Raw genomic sequence first — 21,267 nt, 5'->3', positions numbered from 1 at the left:
CATTATTGTGTTGGTCATTTAAATCTGGCAGGGTAGGCACCCAAAAATCTCTCCCCCGAGAATTTCAAGACGACAAGGCTAAAGTCAAGTTTATTGGGAGATAAGGTCATGTCATGACCACTAGTGCGTCTGTTAGGAGTCTGCAGGCATCCATGCCCTCTCAATGGCTCATTCCTGGATGTAGAGGTTGCTGGGAGCGGTAGGGTCATCCGTGGGCCTTGTCTCCACTACTACAGGCCTGAAGAAGACAGAGGTCAAGTCATTCATTCATTCGTTCATTCTCAGAGTAGTTAATAGGGACTGCATCATTCCAATGCGGGCCTGACAATGACTACACCGGGCATGATGGGATATGCGTACAATCCCAGTAACTGGGAGGCTGAAGCAAGCAAAGCTGGAGTTCAAGGTCATCTTCAGCTACCTAGGGAGTCTGAGGTTAGCCTGAGCTATAAAATCCTGTTTCAGAAAAAAAAAGGGGGGGGGGGTCTGGCAAGGTGGCTCAGCAGGAAAAGGTCTCCTAAAAATGTCCTCTGATCTCCAGGTGCCCTCTGTGCCATGTGTCCCCAACCCCCAATGTGATAGAAGAGAAGCGAGAATCGGAGATCAGCCAGGGCTACATATGCTATCTCATGGCAACAACAGTAAAAGGAGCCGTGGGGAGTTCTCACTCCCAACCTCAAGGGTAGACTAAAGGAATACAGGGAAGCACGGGTGCAGGGGCTTCTACTGAGGGCAGCCAAGGCTCACGGTGGAGCTGGAGCCTCAGGAGGGAACCTAGCAAAAGAACATGGAGGGGTTTTCTAGGCCATGGAAACCTCCTCTCCACACCAGCAGCCTCTCCTATTCCCCATCCGTCCCTCCACCACCATACCTGGGGGAGCAGAGCAGACGGAAGGTGAGGGTGGGGTCTCTCAGCTCCTGCAGCGGCTGTAGAGAAAGTGTGTCTGTGTGTGTGCTGAGAAGTAGGACCTTCCCTCTCCTACAGACATGGCTTCCTCAGGGTAAGTCTAACCCCAGACCCACTCATGAAGCTGTGTGACTTTGACAAGCATGGGACTTAACTGCTCTGTGTCCTAGACTACTAACCTGCAAAGTTGCCGCGCCCTATCTGATAGGCAACTGTGAAGGGTAAGTCAAGAACCAGGGAGCCGGAACAGTGCTCTGTGAGATGAGCCTGCTTGTACTACGGCGACGATGTGTGCCCTGAAGCTTCCCTGTCCTGACCCAGGGCTTCTCCAAGCCCATTTAAAGGATGTGAAGGTTGAGGATGAGGGCAAGGGAGTGGTGTGAACTGAAGGAGCCTACCTGTTTCAAGTCTGGAGCCCACACCTGAACTCCGTGCTTCCAGAAGGCCTGGAGTCGATCTTCAACCATAGCTAGAGAGGAAGCAGTTCCCTGTGACCTTGAGGTCACAGAGCTCCCACTCTAGACCCTGGACCCTCCCAACTAACACATACCCACAGCCTCGACCGCTTCTGTCATGGGGATCTCAGGGGTGCGAAGCCCAGGAGCTGGTGCCCCCTCTGGGGTCACTAGCTTTAGAGAGCCTGAAGGGAAGTGGAAGGAAAGCTTTGAGCACAACGTTCTGGGCTGAGGACCAGAAAGGGAAGGGAGGAAGGCTCTTACCATCCATCAACACCATCACCATGTCTTCCTTTACTTGGATCACCTGCACTGGTCCCTTGTGCTCTGCGCGAGAGGCAGGGGCTTAAGAACTAACTTCCTGGCTCTGTTCAGCTAGCACCCCTCAGGTCCCTGCCTGCCATGTGCGCTCCACCCTGTTATGACCAGTCAAGTAAGATCACACACCCTGTTCCATCTCTTTCTCAGTATCGGGTTCGGCCATAGCCCTGCCCAGCCACTCTGCCCTTCCCCTTCCCTGGTGCCCTAACCTGTAGTCCCATCCTCATCCATCTCGGCCCCTTCTCACAAGCCACATCCTTTCCACAAACCATGCCCCTTTTCTGAAGCTCCGCCCTCTTCCCTCGGCCCTGCCCCTTCCCTGCAGACTGAACCCCGCCCTGCAGCCCCGCCTTAGTCTGCAACTTTTCCCTAATATCCTCTTTCCTGAAGCACACCCTTTCCAGGACTGCCTTTTCCCTGCAGCCCCTCCCTCTCCTGCAGCCTCTCCATCCCCTGCAGCCCCTCCTTCCCCGGCAGCTTCTCCCTTCCTAGCATCCTTGCCTCTTAGCGCCACGGCCCACTCACCCGTGCTGGAGTCGTCCAGCCAGCAGGACAGCGCACCGAAGCGCACGGTGTGGAAGAGCACCGACTTTGCCGCCTGCCCGGGGCTCACGCCGATGCACACAGCCGGCAGCTCGGAGCCCGGCGTTGTCAGCAGCGCGAACACCGGCAGAGGCGTGGGCAGCGGGAACAGCACCTGCTGCAGGCCCGCACGGGGAAGAGCGATTCAGGGAGGCTCTGAGACCGGGGGTGGGGTGGGGGACAGGAGTAGGGTAGGTAGGGAGTCCCTCGGAGATTTTCGGGCTTCTAGAGTAAATGTGGCTTTGTCTGGAGGCGTGTCAACCTGGCGACAGAAAAGCAGGAACACCCCCTACACACACCCCAGGCCAACAAAACCATTTTAGACTCAAAGGGACAGACCCTTAGAGACTGAGGAATAATTAAGTTGTTCAGATGTGAGGGGCGGGGCTTAAATATCAGGAAGTGGTTTTCTTTTTCACGATTTACTTATTTTCATTTTATGCGCTTGGTGTTTTGCCTGCATGTATGAGGCTGTTGAGTCCCCTGCAGCTGGAGTTTCAGACCGTTGTGAGCTGCCATGTGGGTGCTGGGAACTGAACGTGGGTCCTTTGGAAGAGCAGCCAGTACTCTCTTAATCACTGAGCCATCTCTTCAGACTCTTGGGAAATTTTCAAAATGCCTCAGGATGGGGAGGGAGCAACAGCATGGACTGGCCGGGGGGGGGGGGGGTCCATCCCGTTCTTTATATAAGCGCAAATGGTGGATGGAGCACCCTCGCTCTACAAACTTACCCGGACAAGCAAGAATTTGTTCATTGGCTGGTACCACTGGAGCAAAACCACAGACGTCTCCAATGCCCCACATAAGAATGGCCCCCCAGAGCTAGCACCCTCGGCTGTGGAAGTGGACAAGAATGAGTCAGGTCAGGGTCCCTGTCTCCCTCTAGGATCCCCCAGTATCTCTCCAAGGGTCCTGGACACCATGCCTCAACCTTATTGAGTAGACACTGGCCAGGCACCAGCCCGCCCCATCACTCTACACCCAGAGGGAGGCTGGCTCTCACCCACACAGCAAGCCCGGCAGCCTTTGGTGTCCTGGATCTTACTGGAGACCATGTTCTTTCTGGAGGAGGAAGAAGAGGAGTGAGGGGCTGCGCGGGCCGCAGTGGGGGCAGGGAAGCCAGTGGCGCCCTTTGGGGCTCCTACCTTGCCAGTAACCGGTGAGGGCTAATGTGAGCGATGGGGCTTCCTGTTCTGCCATCTTTCCTTTCAAGCAGGCCCAGGATGCTATGAGAATACAGGTAGGGTGTCTTCCCTGCAGTGTGTGTATGAGAGGGGGAGTGTCAAGCAGTTAGAGGACCCTTGCCATCTCTATTTCTCCCAGCCCGCTGAAATGTCCCAACATGCAAACCCCACTTTCCAGTCACACAGTTCCCAGTCTTGAGACTTGAAAGGCCCAGTGTGGTCCAGGCATCGTGATCTGCTTAGGAAAACAGAGCAGAAGAGGTCGTCTGCCCTCATAACGCTGCTGCACGTGCAACAGGAGGGAGGTTTACCCAGCCCATGAGGTTGCACCTGAAGTTTATTTTTTTGGTGCGTGTGTCTCAGGTCCAGGCTGAGCTCTAACTCCCCATGGAGCTGAGGCTGGTCTTGAACTCCCATCCTCCTGACTCTACACCTGGCACATATTTCAAAGTTTAACAGAAAAACCTACCTAAGCCAGGATTGGTGGCACCTGCTCCTACTCTCAGAACTTGCGAGGCTGAAGCAAGTGAGTCACTCTAAGTTTGAGGCTAGCCAGGGATACACAGTCTCAAAACTCACAACTTCAGTAAATAAAATTAAAAAAAAAAAAAAAAAAAAGGAGGGGGGGTGATGATGGGCAGTTCTCTGTGAGGTCGAGGCTAGCCTGGTCTACATGAGTTCCAGGACAGCCAGGGCTACACAGAAACCCTGGCTTGGGGGGAAAAGGATAGGGGGTGGGGTGTTCTGGAGTTATAGCTCACTGGTGGCACATGTGCCCCACAACACGGGCCCTAGTACTTACCAAAGAAGAGCAAACCCTGTGGCTTCTTCAGTCTATCTTAAGTGAGAATAAGTTCTGACCCACCTACCTGTACCTATCTCTTCTGCTCTGGGATTAAAGGGGTGTGCCAACTACACCCCGAGATGTCAAAGTTATTTAAAGATGAATTGATTGTAAAAAAATTAACTCACAACCAACTTAAGTGAAGATATGGGCTGAAGAGATGGCTCAGTGGTTAAGAGCACCGACTACTCTTCCAAAGGTCCTGAGTTCAAATCCCAGCAACCACATGGTGGCTCACAACCACCCATAATGAGATCTGATACCTGCTTCTGGTGCATCTAAAGACAGTTACAGTGTACTTAGATATAACAATAAATAAATCTTAAAAAAAAAAAAAAGAAGTGAAGATATCAGAGCTCCATTTTATAGATAGGAAAACTAAGGCTCAGGAAGAGAAGCTCCTGGCCTTAAGTTCAACCAGTGGTGAGCTATGAACCTCAGGCCCAGTGGAGGTGAGGGCTCAGTTTGTGCTCATCCACACACACATACCCACCCTCCCTTCACTCCTGGCCCCTGACCCTGCCCCTGCCCCAGGCTAACCTGAGAGAGACATGAGGAGGTTGTTGATGCAATAGAGCCAGGTTGTGCGGCCAGGGAAGATCTGTAGAGGATGGGGTGACTCCTGTGATTCCCATCTGACCTTGTGCCACCCCACCCCACTCCCAGCACTGATCCCATCCCTCACCATTTCCAGCGTCGCCTCCTGATCATTCCGGTTCAGTATGAAAATGCCTTCCTCTGCCCCCAGGAGCAGGTTCTGATCTGAGTGGGCCAGACAAGGAGGTTGCTGGGCTCTCTCATCATGAGAGATGGACCTCCCAGACCTTTGTCCAAAACTGGCCCTCTACCCCAAACCCACCCTTTCATACCAATTCCCCTTGCAGGCTGACATCCCCAGTTTCTAACCCCCCGTGTGCTCAGTCCCTTAAGCCAGTCTCCATGACCCCTCCTCCCACCCCTCCCTTCTGTAACTTGCCAATGCCTAGCAGTTCTCTGTCCAGGGTCCTCCAACTCTACTTCCTGCAGCACCTCTCTAAGCCCCGCCCCTTCCTCCCTAGTGCTGATCTCCATCACTGATTTTTGACTCTGGATTCTCAATGTATGCTTTTCTATCCAGTGGGGCTGATTAGCTCTGGTGTCTCTCAGCATGCGTGTTTGTCTACATGTATACCTGTACACCATGAACATGCAATGCCTTCAGAGGCCAGAAGAGGGTTGGGATCCCCTGGAACTGGAGTTAGAGAAGCCTGTGAGCCCCCATGTGGGTGCTGGGAACTGAACCTGAGTCCTCTGAACAAAACAGCTGGTGCTCTTAACCACTGAGTCTTCTCCCCCGGCTGTCTCTTGTTTTATGAGATCTGGTCACAAGTATCCCACTGGCCCTTGAACTTGCTATGAAACCAAAGTTGAATCTGAATTTCTGATCTTCCTGCCTCTACCTCCTCAGAGCAGGGGTTACCAGTATGGACCACTATGCTGTTTGTTTGCTTAAGAAGGCTCTTGTTAGCCAGGTGGTGGTGGCAGCGCATGCCTTTAAGCCCAGCACTCAGGAGGCAGAGGCAGGTAGATCTCTGTGAGTTTGAGGCCAGCCTGGCCTACAGAGTTCCAAGACAGCCAGGGCTTCAGGGAGAAACCTTTTCTTGAAAAACCAAAAAGAGAAAAGAAAAAAGAGGAGGAGGAAGAAGAAGGGAAGGAGGAAGAGGAGAAGGCTCTTGCTATACAGCTCTGGCTGGCTTCAAACAAGTGATGATCCTTTTGCCTCAGCCTCAGGAATGCTGGCATTAAAGGAACCTCTATTTATGCTGGCATTAAAGGAACATGCCTCTATTCCACGACTCTTGTTATTTAATACTGACCCCTCAATCTTTTTTTTTTTTTTTTTTTGGTTTTTTGAGATAGGGTTTCTCTGTGTAGCCCTGGCTGTCCTGGAACTCACTCTGTAGATCAGGCTGGTCTTGAACTCAGAAATCCACCTGCCTCTGACTCCCGAGTGCTGGTATTAAAGGCATGCATCACCACGCCCGGCCCTGACCCCTCAATCTTAACCTCCATCTCTAATCTCCTGAGTCTGTCCTTTTCTGCTGCAGTGAAACCCATCCCCCCAAAACTGATGCCAGTCTATCTACCATCTGAATGCAGGTGACCTTCATCTTCCCTTAGGGCTCCATTACGATCCCTAACTGTAGATGATCTTACTCAGACACCACTGGCCTCTGAACTCCGACTCTCCTGGTATCTGCTTTCCAGTTCATCCTTTCCCTTCCCCTCTTGGATCCCCAAATCCCAAAAGTAACCACAACTTCCGCTCCAGGTTTGGCCAACAACGTCACTCCAGTCAGACGCTCTCTCCAGAGCCGAGCACCTGCTGCTCTGGGCGCACTGGTTCCCAGCACCCATGCCTGGAGTCTCACAACGGCCTGTAACTGCAGCTCCAGGGACCTCACATGCTCTTTTCTACTCTGTAAGTGCCTGGGTTTGTGTGCACAAACCTAAACACAGCACACACTTGTTGACAGCTTCCAGGGAGGAAAAGTCAGTTTCTTTAAGAGCTAACCATGTTCTAGTGGATGGCCCCACAGTCATGAGTTTGAACGGTACAAACTCAGGCTGGGTGGGCCTGAACCTGGGATGAGTGGAAGGTGAGGATATAATCAAAATATATCGTATGACATTCTCAAATAATTAATAACAATGTTGTATTTTAGAAGACATTACCTAAAAATTAAAAATGTAAATCTTAAATAGCAAAAAAGAGCTTCCTGGGGCTGGAGAGGCGGCTCAGTGGCTAAGAGCACTGACTGCTCTTGCAGAGAACTTGGGTTCAGTTCTCAGCATCCATATGAGAATCAGCAACCAGTTAACTCCAGCCCCAGAAGATACAGTGCCCTCTTCTGGCCTCTGTCAACACTGTGCGCGTGTGATAGACAGGTGTACGTGCAGGTAGAACCATTCACCCATAAAACTAAAACAATATCCTGCCTGTGTCTCTGTGCTCCCATTAGAGTCCTGCCCTTCCCGCCTGGCTCCTCACCCAGGCTCTCCTGGGTCTCCTAAATGCCCACCTTTTGTAGAGGGATGTGTCCAGGCAGCTGTGCTGTGAATCTGGAGGGGACAGCCGTTGAATAATTTCACAAGAAGGGGATATTTCTGGATGGCCATGGCCCGTGGGCAGCAGCAGTGGGCAGAGGACAGGAAGGTGCAGAGTTCAGAATCTGCCCGTGCCTCGGAGGCGTATAACCCCCCCTACCCCCACTCTACTACCCCCCCCCCAAATCTGTAGCTCTGCCTTTCACAGTCTCATTTACTATGGTTAGGTATGGTCCAAAACATATTACATGAGAGATTTGAAAAACAAAATTATTTGTTTTAGTTTTTTTGTTTTGTTTTGTTTTGTTTTTTAGACAATGTTTCATTTTAGCCCAGGCTGACCTTAGATTCTATATGTAGCCTAGGCTGGCTCTCAACTCCTGACCCTCTTGCTTCCACTTCCAAAGTGCTGGGTATTACAGGTGTAAACCACCACACACTGATCCTTCAGTAAATCTCTTATTTTGCCTACCAATGACCCCCCTCCATAAATATATAAGATTGATTGGGTACTAGCCAGTCTGAGGCACCCATTGGGGATCCTGAAATGGACCCTCCATGGATAAAGGGGAATGTCTTATATTCAGTCCTGAGTAAGCTACTTACCTCTCGCCGCTTCTCATTCTCCATCTGTGGATCAGAAAACAGCCGCCTCTAGGATCCCCCTCCTCCAGAGTCTATGTACCCCACTTGGCCTAGAACCCCCCCCCCCCCCCCCCTTTAGAGGTAATGGATACAGAAAGCAAGGCTTTGTACTTAGCAGCTAAGCTCTCTTTCACTGAGCCACGCCCCCAGCCCTTACTGGGGGATTCTAGGCAGGGGCTCTACCACTGAGCCACACCCCCAGCCCCTCACTGTTGAACTGGACTAGGCTGGTTACTGCCCTAACCTTTCACAGAAGAATTCTAGGGAAGTCTTCTGCTGCTGATGGCCAGTTTTTGTCAACTTGACACAAGCTAGAGTTCATTTAGAAAGTAGACACCATAATTGAGAAAATGTTTCAACCAGATTTGGGACATTATTACTATTATTATTATTATTATTATTATTATTATTATTATTACCAATTAATGGGAGAGGGTGAGGGCCCAGACCATTTTGGGTGGTACCACTCTTGGGCAGGGGACTTGGGCTGTATAGAAAAGCAAGCTGAGCGAGCTCTGAGGAGCAAGGCAGAAAACAGCGTCCCTCCTTCCCCCCTGCTTCAGTTCCTGCCCTGGCTCCTCTGCATGGTGGACTGTGAACTGGAAATGGAAGCCCAGCAAGCCCTTTCCTCCCCAGGCTGGTTTTGGTTGGCCTTCTATCAGAGTGATGGGAAAACTAACCAGAAGAGCTCAGCTACCTCCCAGCCCTGCAGCTCCCCACTGTCCCGCCTCAGCGCCCCCCACCCCACCCCTGTCCCCGAGTGTGTGGCCACCACACAGAAGGTGGTATCTATTTTCATGTATGAAGGCTTGCACTTTATGAAGACACAAGGTCGGGGCTCAGCAGGAAAGCACTGGCTGTGAGGAGCTGAGTTCAGACTCCCAGCGCCCATGTTAACAAGCGGGCATGACTATGGTCCTCCATAAGCACAGAGACTGCAGGGTCCCTGAGGCTTGCTGGCCACCAGCTTGGCAACAAGTCAGAGCTGATGCTCTGTCCCCAAGAAATAAGACGGAACTTGGTAAAGCAGGTCACCTGCTGCTCTCCTCCGGCCTCCACATATGCATCTACACACACGCCTGTGCATACACCACCCACCCACCTACACACAACCCACAAGATCAAGTCTGACACAAAGGACTCCATAAATGTCACCTATCAGATGCCACCCCATCTTCCACTGGGCGGCCCCAGCCCGCCCACCCTGAGACCGGTGGCTAGCTAGCTCTTACCTTTCCCCTCATCTTTTCCTTCCTTGGGGGTACGAGTGGGGGCTGGCCTGGCTCCGGAGCAGCTGGGTTCCACAATGAGGGATCTGGTGGGAGTTGAAGCCACGTCAGGCCAGGAGACTTCCCCCTGCCTATCTTCCTCCCCAGGCCGTCCTGGTACCTGAGCGAGCTGTGAGGTGAGGGCTACGGGTCGCTGGGGGAGGCCCAGGTCGCGGGGTGCGTGGAGGGGGCCCACTCGCACACCGGACCAGCACCCCTGGGCTCAGTTGCCCATCGTCCCTCATCCCTCCAGAACCATCATCTGATGGCGACCGAAACTTGGGCTGCAGAGACAGGAGTGTGGGAGAAATAGATACACAAGAGGTTCCAGAAGACAGTGTGCCTCATACCCCAATCCCTGCCTCCTCCAGAACCAAGAATTACTCATATCTGTGACCCTCCCCAGGACACCCTGCTTTGGTTCCACCATTTCCAAGACCCATGTCCCCATGGGAAGGACTATCAGAATACTCCAGAAAACAAAGGGTTAATGCTGGGCACCAGCTTCCACGCTACACCCCAACACCCAGCCTTGCTTTAAACAAACAAATTTTTGTTTTGAGACAGTGTCAGGCTAGGTCACTGTGTAGCCCAGGCTGGCCTTGAACCTGCTACACAGCTAAGGATGACCTGGAACTCTTGATCTTCCTGCCTCCACTGCCTGAATGCAACACCACACCCAGTTCCAATGGAGTTTTTATACATCCAACCCAAACCCCAAATTCTTAAGCTTTTTGTAATATTCAAACACCCCCAGCTTCAAACTCTAAACAGTTAAACCTCCCAGCATCAAAGGACTTGGCCTCAGGATTCCCAGGGCCTCACCTTGGGGGGCAGTGGAGGAGGTATGTTCTCTGAAGGGGCAGGGCTGAAACACAAAGACAGGGTGAGCAGATGTGGGTTCGAGGGACGGGATGGGATGTGTCAGGCTTGTGGCATGGGACTGAGGGGCAGTGGGGGAGGGGTGACTTAGAGCCATGGCTATAAACAGCATCTCTGAACTTTTACATGGTGTCCACAAGAAGTCATGGGGGGGAGGGTCCTGCTTCACTCCTCATGTTCCATCCCTCGTACACACACACAGAAGGTAGGAAACAAACAGGGGCAGGCTTGGAGACTGTCCCCGAGCCAGGGCAAGAAGAATGTGGGGACTTGGGATGACTGCTGGGGTGCAGCTTGAGAACTGGGACTCAGACCCTGACTGGTAGGAAATGTCCATGGGTCAAAATTTTAGTCTGAGATTAGGCCTCCAGTCACAAGCCTGTAATCTCACTTATTTAGAAAGCAGAGGCAGGAGGATTGAGAGAGTTCAAGAGCAATGCAGGCTACAGACGGAAGCTGGGTGAGAAAATGACAAGGTTTGGGGGAGAAGACGAGGGTTGAAGCTTAGTGAAGGAGGTAGCTCGAGGAGTCTGAGCCTAGGAAGGAGGCGAGACGCCAGAGCTGGGATGGTCAAGTGTGGTCAGGCCTGGGCCTGAGGGCAGCTAAAAGACCCAAACTGGGGATTAGATAAAAAGTAGAGAGGCTGGAGAGATGGCTCAGTGGTTAAGAGCACTGACTGCTTTTCCAAAGGTTCTGAGTTCAAATCCCAGCAACCACATGGTAGCTCACAACCACCCGTAATGAGATCTGATGCCCTCTTCTAGGGTGTCTGAAGACAGCTACAATGTACTTAACATAAAATATTAAAAAAAAAAAAAAAAAGTAGAAGGAGCCAGGCCTGGTTGGGCAAGTAATACCAGTTGAGGCAGGAGGACTGTCTGGGCTACAGAATGAATTCAGTTCCAGCCTGCACAATTTGGTGTTACCATGTATCAAATTAAAAAGTAGAAGCAGCTAGCCATGCCTTTAATCCCAGTCTGGGAGAGGCAGAGGTATGTAGATCTCTGTGAGTAGGGCCAGCCTGGTCTAAATATAGAGCTGGGGCTACATTGTAAGATTCTATTTCAAGTTTTTAATTTTTTTTCCTCTCTGTTTTTTCAGACAGGGTTTCTCTGTATAGCCCTGGCTATCCTGGAACTCACTTTGTAGACCAGGCTAGCCTCGAACTCAGAGATTTGCCTGCCTCTGCCCCAAGTGCTGGGACTAACGGTGTATCCTACCACTCTCGGCTTCAAGAAAACAATTATTTTTATAGAGAGATGGCTCAGTGGTTAAGAAAACTTGCTATTCTTGCAGAGGACCTGGGTTCCCAGCACCCACGCAGCAGCTCACAACAACCTTAACTCCAGCTCCAGGGATCTACCGCCCTCTACTGGCCATCGCATGCAGCAGGAACAAATGTGGCCCAGGCAAAACACCAAACAATAAATCTAAACACTTTTTTTTTTTTAAGTAAAAAAGAGCAGAAGATGTAGGTCAGTGATAGAGCACTTGCCTAGACTCCACTGTGGAGGGGCTGTGGGTGTGGCTCGGGGGTAAAATGCTTGTGCCATGAGTGGGAAACCTTAAGGTCAGTCTGAAGGAGGAAGAGGAGGTTTGGGGAAGGAAAGGGCGCGTTGGAATTGGGATGGGGAAGCCCAGGGGTCAGAGGTGAAGGTAGACGGTCCAATGGGCTTGGGGAACACAGATGGAGGAGGGAAGGAGGGAGCTGCACTGAGGGTCATGAGAGCTCAAGCATTGGGGTGATAAGAAGATAGGAAAGGTGGGGATCTGGGTTAGAGGTTGGGAAGACCCAAGGCAGGGGTTCTCAGGTGCTGAGGTGCGGCAGTGAGGGGTTCATGGGGGTCTTACATGTCCACATCATCATAGTCATCATCAGAATCTGACAGCTGACTCCTGGAGAATGACAGGCATGAGCTTCAGGTGGCTCCCACATAACCCCTCCCCCTCCCCTCCAACCGGGAAGATGGGGAGGGGTCCTGGACCTGGGACTGGTGCTCCTGAAGTGTGCAGGGGGATATAAGCGAACCTGTGGGATGAGGAAAGAGTAAGCTCAGCACAGGGCAGGAATGAGGGGGACGGGGAATGCATCTGGGCAGAGTACAAGAGTCTGCTCACAGTTTCAGCCTGAGGTCTGCAGTCCACGCATCTGGGCCTCTGGAACTCCATTTGACGCCCTGGGAGGTGGGCGGAGACAATCTAGTGAGGGTGGGGCCCCGGGAAGTGGGCGGAGACAACCCAGTAAAGGATCAGGTAAGGAGATAGGATGAAAAAGAACGCCTTTAATCCCAGCACTTGGAAAGCAGAGGCACTCAGGTTTCTGAGTTCCAGGACAGCCTGATCTACAAAGTGAGTTCCAGGACAGCCAGGGCTATACAGAGAAACCCTGTCTCAAAAAAAAAAAAAAAAAAAAAAAAAAAACAAAAAAAAAAAAAAAAAAAAAAAAAAAAAAAAAAAGTGGGTGGGGATGAGGAGGGGCGGGGCTGGAGGGTGGCTCCCTTGTGAGAGGGGCTTTTGTTTACATTGTCTTGTCTGGGGGCCCAAGGGTGGCAGCAGAGAGGTAGAAGGACTCAAAGTAGCAGTGAGGCATTTGTTTTTTGGGCGCTAAGTAGGTAGTAGGAGTTCTGACAGATATTGTTGTGGTGGTGGGTTTTTTTTCCCGTTGCTTGGTTGGTTTTGGGGTTTTGTTTTGGTTTTTCAAACCAGTTTCTCTGTGTAGCCCTGGCTGTCCTGGAATTCACTCTATAGAATAGACCAGGCTGGCCTCGAACTCAGAGATCCACCTGCCTCTGCCTCCAGAGTGCTGGGGTTGAAGGTCTGTGCCATGACCACTGGCTCTTTCTTTCTTACTTTCTTTCTTTTAATGAATTTCTTTGTTTCATGAGACGGAGGAGCGTGTGCATCAGAGGACAACTTTCAGAGGTTGGTTCTATCCTTCCATATATGGGTTCAGGTCATTAGCCTTAGCAGCAAGCCCCTTTGCCTACTGAGCCACCTCACTGACCCTCCCATTTATTTTTAAGGCAGGCCACACGTGTGTGATCGTGAAGTTCTGATTCTCTTGCCTCCACTGCCCAAGTGCTGGGATCACAGCTGAACTTCAGCCTCGGACCTCGTGTATGCGAGGCAAGCACTCTACTGATTGAGTTATAGCCCCAGCCCGTTCTTATGGGTTTTGTGTTTGGTTTTGGTTGTTGTGGGGCTTTTTTTGGTTGGTTGGTTGGTTTGGTTTGGCTCTTCGTTCTTTTAATGGCTGTTTTGAGACAAGATCTCACTGTGTCACCCTGGCCTGAAAGTCACTATGTAAAACCAGGCAACCCTGAACTCCCAATGGCCATCCAGAGCTGGGATTCATGGTGTGCACCACTATGCTTTTAGACCCATTCTTGAGGTTTCCTTTGGGTCAGAGCTGGAAGGTGGTGTCTAGGGACTGAAGAGAGGGGACTGAGGAGAGGAGACCCTATAGTCGGTCAGTTTGAGAGTTTCATGGCTACACATTTCTTGGGATTTGAGCCCCTGCTGGTCAGAGAGAGTGCTAGGTGGCCCCAAACTGTAGGTTTCTCTACTCACGGCAGCAGTCTGTGTCTGGGATCCCCAGTGAGCTGGCCCGGTAGGTAGATCTGATCCGCCGAGGGATGGCAGGGGGTGGCTGGGCAGAAGGGTAGCCACATCAGGGCTCACAACCTTCTGCAGTCCTCCATCACGCTGTGAGCCCTCCTCACACCCTCGCTCTTAGAACCCTGCCAGGCTTCCTGTCCTCACACCATTTTCCTTCTAACATGTGCTTCCAGAGGCTTCTCCTGGTCCTGACAGGAGGAGAGCCCTGCGCAAAGGCCCATCGGTTCCCTTGCCCTTCTCTACTAAGGCCCTCACCTCAGGCTCCTCATCTTCAATCTCAACAGGAAGCCCCTTCCCAGGATTCTTCATTTTGTCAAGAAGATCCAAGATCAGGCCTCTGTTCAGCCCTGGCTGGGACACCAGCTGATGCTGCGAGAGGGGACAAGGGTCAGAGGGATGGCGGGCAGGAGTCTCAAGAGTCTAAAGTCATTCTTGGCTATATAGCAAGTATGAGGCTAGCCTGGGCTAATATGAGACCATAAGAAGACAAACAAATGAAATACACATACAGAGAGAGAGAGAGAGAGAGAGAGAGAGAGAGAGAGAGGAGAGAACAAGCACGAGGAAACAACATACAAGAAATAATTGGGTATTAATTTGGTTTGAGTTTTATTTTTGTGACAGGGTCTCATGTAGCTCAGGCTAGCCTCAAATTCTCTATGTAACTAAAGATGGCTTTGAACTTCTGATCTTCCTATCTCTGCCTTACTAGTGCTGAGACTATAGACTTGTGCCCCGAGGCCTGGATCTCCCTGTACAGTTTGGAAGGTCCTGTGGAATTCTGAGGGACAAGGGGTTTTGAAGGGGTCCAGGGTTCTATATACAGCTCTTGTGAGCTGGGGACGACTCAGTAACCCTGGGCTGAAGGAGCAGGGTCCGGAGGGGTATGGCTTACACTGAGCATCTTGGTGGCACTGGGGCGTTTCTTGGAGTTCTTAGTGAGGGTGACTTTGATAAAGTTGTGGAAGGAAGATGACCTTGGGAGGAAGAAGCCAGGTCTGGGATGAAGGGATTGGAGTTCTTCCCCTCACCCCACACACCCTCCCTCTTCTCACCCTCAAGTCATCTCCCTTACCATCTGCCCTTTTCCTTCAGCCGAGGAGGCTGGTACCCGCTCTTGGTCATGAGGAAGAGAACCCTAGATCAGTAGGGAAGAACATGGGATTCAAATCCATGGGGACAGACCTCATAGTTTCAGGAGTTCCCCATGGAAAGAGGACAAGGGAAATGGCTCAGTAGGTAAGAGCACTTGCTATACAAGCCTGAGGATCTGAGTTCAAATCCCCAGATTCCCTATAAAAAAGTCAGCATGCCTGTGACTCTAGTTTGATTTTGTTATGTAGCTCAGGCCAGCCTCGAATTCCCTACCTCTTGCCTCAGCTACTTAAGTGCTGGGACAAGCCAGCCATGCTTGGCTGGGAGGGCAACCTCTGCGATGGTAATGCATGGGTAATTACATGGTAATGGGTAATTACATGGGTAATGCCAGCGCTTGAGAGGTCAAGGCCTTTACCTGAGAGGGTGCACATCAAAGAGAGGGGGCTGAAGCTCAGCCAGCTCGATGGCTGTGATGCCAAGAGACCAGATGTCGCACAGCTCATTGTATCCACCCTTCAGGGCCACCGCTGCCACCTCTGGAGCCATCCTGTGGGCAGAGACCCTCAGAGAGCAAGAAGTGGCCCAGGGACAGGTGAGGGAAAACGGGGGCGCAGACAGCAGGGGAGAAGGATACCTAGACAAAGTTGCAGAAGGAGTTAGAAAGGGAGAGTGTGGCCGGGCAGTGGTGGTGCACGCCTTTAATCCCAGCACTCGGGAGGCAGAGGCAGGCGGATTTCTGAGTTCGAGGCCAGCCTGGTCTACAGAGTGAGTTCCAGGACAGCCAGGGCTACACAGAGAAACCCTGTCTCAGAAAGAAAAAAAAAGGGGGAGTGTGGGTGTGCTCAGGAGTTGAGCACTCTGGAGGCTAAAGCAGGAGTTTGAGGCCAGCCTGGGCTATGGAGTGAGGCACTGACTGAAAAATGAGAGAGAGGGAAGAAAGGAGACACAGTAATGGTATTAGAACCTAGCGTCAGTCCCTAAGACAAAGCAAAAGTCTCAGAGCCACAGGCTCAGAAAACACAGAAATAGATAAAGAGAGTTGTGGAGAGATAGGGATCAAAAGATACAAACCAACCCAAGCTGGGTGCAGTGGTGGTGCATGCCTGAAATCCTAAAACTCTAGGAACTGGAGACAGAAGAATCAGGAGTTCAAGGCCAGCCTGAGCTTTGGGAGAACCTGTGTTGTTAACAATGACAACAAAACACTAACACACACACACACACACACACCCTACAACCACCACCACTGAAATCCTTAACACTAAGAGAAAGGACCAGAAAGAGACCTAGATAAGTGGAAAAATCAACAGGGGTCATAGAGGAGGAAACGGTCTTTAGTAGGAGAAGGCAAAGCCAAGGACTTCCTGGGGACCAAGACGGGGAATGCCCTTGTTCCCATCCCAGTCGCCCCCAGCACCCCTCACCAGTACGGTGTCCCAATGAAAGAAAGGCGCCGGGCCAGTGTCGCCCCAATCTGGGCTGAGATCCCAAAGTCAGCTGGAGGCAGAGACAGAAACCATATTGGCCCCACTCCCTCCTCAACCTCCATCTGCTCCCCGGGCACCCTGTGAGCCAGACTCACCCAGCTTAACCTCCCCACAGTCATTGATGAGGATGTTGGCTCCCTAGAGAGCAGAGGAAGGATTAGAGGCTGATGGGGACCCTGCTTCCCAGTGCTTTGCTGTTCCCAACCGTGACTCCTCCCTAAAGCTCAAAATGAGTTGGAGGGCCCCCTAGGACCCTCTCTTGGTGGCACCCTTGTCCCAAGTCTACCTTGATGTCTCGATGTATCTTCTTCTCTGAATGCAGGTAGGCCAGTCCCTGGAGAGAGGTGAGCAATGACCCCGGTGAGCATCTTTCGCCTTGCAAAAGCCCTGCTTGCTTTGGGAGTCCCTTGGTCCCTTCTCACCTGAAGCACTTCCCGGCACACATAGCTGATCTGGAGCTCGGACAGAGAGCCAGTCACTGCAAAAGTCACCCCAGCCAGGCCAGGCATCGGGAGAAGAGTCAGGAATCCTGGCTCTCTGGGGTTCCCAGCCTCCCTCCTCCCATGACATCGGATAGGATGTCTGAAGAGGAGGGACTTTAGATGGGACAACCGGAAAGGGGAGAGAGAGGGTAGTAACTGCCTGAAAGGTGGTTGCTCTTCCCTGTAATCCAATTACTTGGAAGGATAAGGCAGGAGGGTTGCCTTGAGTTTGAGGCTAGCCTCAGCTATATACCAACATACAGGCCAGTCAGGGCTACATAGAAAGACCTGTTTCCAAAACAACCAAGAGCATTTGCACATGGGAGAAGAGATAGATAGATAGACAGATAAATAACTAGCTATTAGGCAGAGGACGACAGTTAACTCAGCAAATCATTACAATAGTCCTACTCTGTGCCAGGTCCTGGAGACACAGCTACAAACAAGATAGTCACCCCAAAAGGCTGGGGGCATGGTTCAGGAGGAAAGCATTTCCCTGAAATCCTCCAGTGAGGGGCTGGGGGCGTGGCTCAACAATAGAGTCCTTGACTAGCATGTGAAAGTCCTGGAGAGGTTTCAGTACTAGCACGTGCACCTGCAAACACACACACACACACACACACACACACAAAGATAAATCCTGCTTTCATGGAGAAAGCATGGGAATATATTATTTCACGAGAAATAATATATAAGATGGAAAGGCTAGAGGAATATCTCAGTGCTGGACCTCTTGCCTGTTATTTCAAAAACAAGAAATAACGAAAAACATATAACGTAAGGTGTTAATAAGCTAGTAGTTAGTAAGAAGAAACAGAGCCAGAAACAACAACAGGAAATATGTGTGGGAAGGGCTATGACATTTGACACATGCTGGTCAGCAAGGCTACCATAAGAAGCCGAACCCAAAGCGGGGGTGTGATGGGTCCCGCTCTGCAGGAGAAAAGGAGCAAGGGCAGCTTCTCCCTGGAGGACTATGGGAGACGAGGGAGTCTCTGCATGGGGTGATGTGAGGGCAGGCAAGATGAGCAATGGGGAAGATACAGAGACAGACAGACAGACAGACAAACCCAGTGTCAGAGCAGAGAAAGAGATGAGCAGAGACCCAATGCAGGGAGATAGACGTATTTTAGAAGACAAGCGGAGTTAGCGAAGGGACAAGAGAAAGATGGGACAGAGGGTGTCGGGCAGAGACCAGGGCTTACACAATGGCTGGGTGAGTCACTTCCTGCCTATCGGCCTCAGTTTCCCGTTCTAGGGGACGTTCTGTGTTGCCCTGATGGAAGCTGGAACCTGGATCCATCCTACCAGGCAGGCATTCTACCACTGAGCTAAAGGGAGACCTTTTCAGACAATTTGAAATCGTGGGTAGGGGGAGTTAGAGAGAGTAAGACAGGTGAACACCGCAACTGTAGAAAAGGCTGAGGTGTAGGGCCTGGTGGCAGAAGATGGGCCGTCCTAGCTACTGAAAAGGCTAAGGCAGAGAGACTGCAAGTTCAAGGCCAGCCTGCCGCAAAATAATAAGTAAAAAGAGGGCTGGGGAGCGTCTATGAGAAATTGAAGGGATGTGTTAAGAATACATTGTCAGAGCTGGGCGCGGTGGCGCACGCCTTTAATCCTAGCACTTGGAAGGCAGAGGCAGGCAGATTTCTGAGTTCGAAGCCAGCCTGGTCTACAAAGTGAGTTCCAGGACAGCCAGGGCTATACAGAGAAACCCTGTCTCGAAAAACAAAAAAAAAAAAAAAAAAAAAAAATGTGTGTGTGTGTGTGTGTGTGTGTGTGTGTGTGAGAGAGAGAGAGAGAGAGAGAGAGAGAGACTCAGAAGGGATGAGAGGCCTATGCGACTCTTACCCTCAAATTTCCCTGAAAGGTGGACTGCAGGCTAGACCCAGAAATTTACTGACTGTCCACCTGAAAATCTGAACAACTAACCTGAGTTGGAGAAGGCAGAAATAGGCCAGGCAAGGTAGCAAGTGCCTTGAATATCAACACCAGGGGTGGTAGAAGTACGCAGAACTCTGTTGAAGACAAGCCCGGACTACATAGTGAGAAGCCCATCTCAAAAAAGAAGAAAAAAAGAAAATGCAAAGCTGCCCCAACCCAGGAATAAATTTTGGCAAGAAAATATAGACATCCAGACAAAGATAGAGACATGGAAGTGAAGGGGATTATTGCCCAGGAAAAGACAGGCAAGACCCACAGGTGCTGGAGGGCTCCCAGGATACAAGCACAGAGAGAGACAGGAGAGGTAGACTGGTGGTGGAAGGGGGCCTCTGTCCCCTTGTCCTTCTAACCTTGGTAGATGTCCTGGAGAGAACCGGCTCCACAGAATTCCATGCAGATCCACAGCTTCTGCAGCCTATAGGGCGTCAAGAGAGCAGGGATTACAATGGTAGTGAGACCTCCCCGCCAACCACACAGTGTCCTGTTCCCATGACAGCGGAGGCTGAGGATAGCCAGGAAATGTGTATTCCAGAGCAATTTTTAGGTCTTTGGGTTCTAACCCAAGAGCACCCCACTGCCACCCGAAGGTAATTTAGGGGACAGGGCAGAGAACCCATGGCAAAGCAGACATGACAAAGAATCCCGGGTTTAAGGAACAGATACCATTATTGAGGCAGCTGAGATATTATCTTGGGAGCCAAGAAATTTGAGCGTTCATATTAAAGAAGCAGAATAAAAATGGGTGATGCAGGGAGCAGACTAGTGAGAGATTTGATTACAACAAGGAGAAGGTTCTAGATTAGCCCTCAGTAAGAAAGGCAGAATTTCAGATTGGGAATCAGACTGGGATGCCCCAATTAAAAGTGAAAGTCCTCAGGTTGGAGGTAAATTAGGGTATCTGGGTCACAAATGGTAGTTTAGGAGTGGGGACCTGGTTACCGGTGCCTGGTCAGAGTTAAGGGGCTGGGGTTGGGGGATGGGCTAAGACATCACCAGAGGTAACTGCCATGGTAAGCCACGATGTTGGCGTGCCGGCAAGTTTTCAGCATGAGAATCTCCTTCTGAAGGGTGGCGACGTCATCATCTGTGGGGAGGGGCCGGAGAGCGAAGGTGGGCTACAAGCAGGGGCTTGCAGAAGTGTCCCCCGTATCCCAGGAAGGAAAGGGCGGGGATGGGGAAGAAGTTTCTGGGGTTGCTCTCACCAGGCTCCATCTTCACCATCTTCAAAGCCACCAGGTCCTTAGACACCTTGTCGCGAGCCTTGTAAAGGGGAAGTTGGTCATCAGACAGGCTCCATAGCTTGCCATCCACAGCATCTCTGAACCAAGGCCAAGGCCTGGCATTCTCTTACACTCCTGTTTGCCAGCCTCTCCCCAACTATCCCAGGGTTGATGGTGGAGGAGACAGAAGGGCTTTCTCACCTTGAATACTTCTCCATAAGTTCCACCACCCAGTCGTTGCAGTAGATCATAGTGTTCTCGAGGGTCCTTATTAAAAATGTCGGGGTCCACAAGGGCCATCCCTGGAGGCCGGGGCTGGGCCAGTGCCCAGGGGGCCAACAGGGCCTCAGGGTTCAAGCTTTGGTATTACCCTCTGTCTCCACAAGTCCTGGGCCCGCCTTGACTCTGTGGGCTGTGGCCTTCCCCCTCCCCACTCTCGCTTCCTGCCCCAGCTGCAGGGCTGTGCAGAGGGCTGCACAGAGGGCTCCACCCCCGTCCCCTGGGTTCTGAGAGTTTGATCGCCTTGGGACCCATGGGACTCCCCTTTACCCCATGAAGGACACTATGTAAATAAGATGCAAAAGTTCTTGAATGCAACCTGTGGCTGACCTAGCACCCTCTTCCCAACACTCTATTTTGGGAGGAGTCATAAGTTACGGTTGAACCTCTGCTGGGTTCTTGAAGATCTGGAGTCAAGCCAGAGGTTGCAGGTCTGCACAAAGCTGGCTAGGTTTCACAGAAGACCGGTTTACTCGTGACACATGCATGTGACTTAAGTGACACCTGAGCTCAGGGCACCTGCCCGCATGGCACGTGTCTGTGCATCGCTTCAAACGTGTAGGGAATCTGTGGCAGACGTGGAACACTTGTTAGTAGCCCCTACGCAGCCGATGGAGACTCCAGGGTGCCACAGTAATCCAGGCAAGTGCCGGTGTCCTTTGCCTTCCCGGCCTCCTAACAGAGCACTGTAGCAGCACCGAACCGAGTGGGGACCAGCGAGGAAGTGAAGATACACACAAGATGCTGTCTCAGGCACCCAACTCGGAAACAAGAAGGGCTTCAGAGAGCATCTCCCACCCGACTAAACACGAAGAAAAGGAAACTGCAACCCTTCACGGGGCTAAACGCGTTTAGGGCTACGCATGCGTAGAGAAAATTATTGTCTCCTTTCCCGTACAATTCGAGCGCACGCGCGTCGGAAGCTTAAGTACTAAGTTTGCGCGGCCCGGGAAAAGCTTAGCCC

The 21,267-nt window shown here is 51.5% G+C and overlaps 1 protein-coding gene across 2 annotated transcripts; it reads right to left on the bottom strand.

Annotated features, from left to right (window-relative positions):
* Positions 1 to 62: 62 nt before the first annotated feature.
* Positions 63 to 21,140, bottom strand: Map4k1 (mitogen-activated protein kinase kinase kinase kinase 1). 2 transcript variants are annotated; one of them, XM_021167233.2, is made up of 32 exons: positions 20,226 to 21,140; positions 20,007 to 20,064; positions 19,798 to 19,888; positions 19,155 to 19,219; positions 16,801 to 16,856; positions 16,665 to 16,712; positions 16,474 to 16,516; positions 16,316 to 16,388; positions 15,307 to 15,438; positions 14,869 to 14,931; positions 14,689 to 14,770; positions 14,049 to 14,162; positions 13,746 to 13,824; positions 12,294 to 12,352; positions 12,161 to 12,204; positions 12,027 to 12,071; positions 10,119 to 10,161; positions 9,415 to 9,577; positions 9,258 to 9,340; positions 7,987 to 8,010; positions 7,356 to 7,440; positions 4,979 to 5,055; positions 4,834 to 4,894; positions 3,411 to 3,519; positions 3,269 to 3,327; positions 2,997 to 3,100; positions 2,209 to 2,383; positions 1,627 to 1,689; positions 1,458 to 1,547; positions 1,306 to 1,376; positions 872 to 927; positions 63 to 238 (listed from the first exon to the last, which is right to left on the bottom strand). In XM_021167233.2, the coding sequence occupies exons 1-32, from the start codon at positions 20,322 to 20,324 to the stop codon at positions 169 to 171; spliced, it is 2,484 nt and encodes an 827-aa protein (XP_021022892.1). In that variant the 5' UTR covers positions 20,325 to 21,140; the 3' UTR covers positions 63 to 168. The 2 variants fall into 2 exon arrangements, with proteins under 2 accessions (XP_021022892.1, XP_029334948.1); XM_029479088.1 differs by lacking the exon at positions 7,987 to 8,010 and having other exon boundaries at positions 73 to 238.
* Between the last annotated feature and the right edge of the window lie 127 nt (positions 21,141 to 21,267).

Source organism: Mus caroli, chromosome 7 (assembly GCF_900094665.2).
Source record: "Mus caroli chromosome 7, CAROLI_EIJ_v1.1, whole genome shotgun sequence".
Taxonomy (NCBI): domain Eukaryota; kingdom Metazoa; phylum Chordata; class Mammalia; order Rodentia; family Muridae; genus Mus; species Mus caroli.
Note: the sequence above shows the minus strand (reverse complement) of the source record. Positions and strands in the feature narration are given on the sequence as shown.

Coding starts and splice junctions, on each gene's coding strand:
- Map4k1 (XM_021167233.2), bottom strand. CDS start 20,324: ATGGCCCTTGTGGACCCCGACATTTTTAATAAGGACCCTCGAGAACAC. Junction 14,771..14,868: donor CTGAAGGAAAAGGGCAGATG/GTAAGGGAGATG, acceptor CTTCCTCCCAAG/GTCATCTTCCTTCCACAACT. Junction 5,056..7,355: donor GACACATCCCTCTACAAAAG/GTGGGCATTTAG, acceptor TGGCCCACTCAG/ATCAGAACCTGCTCCTGGGG.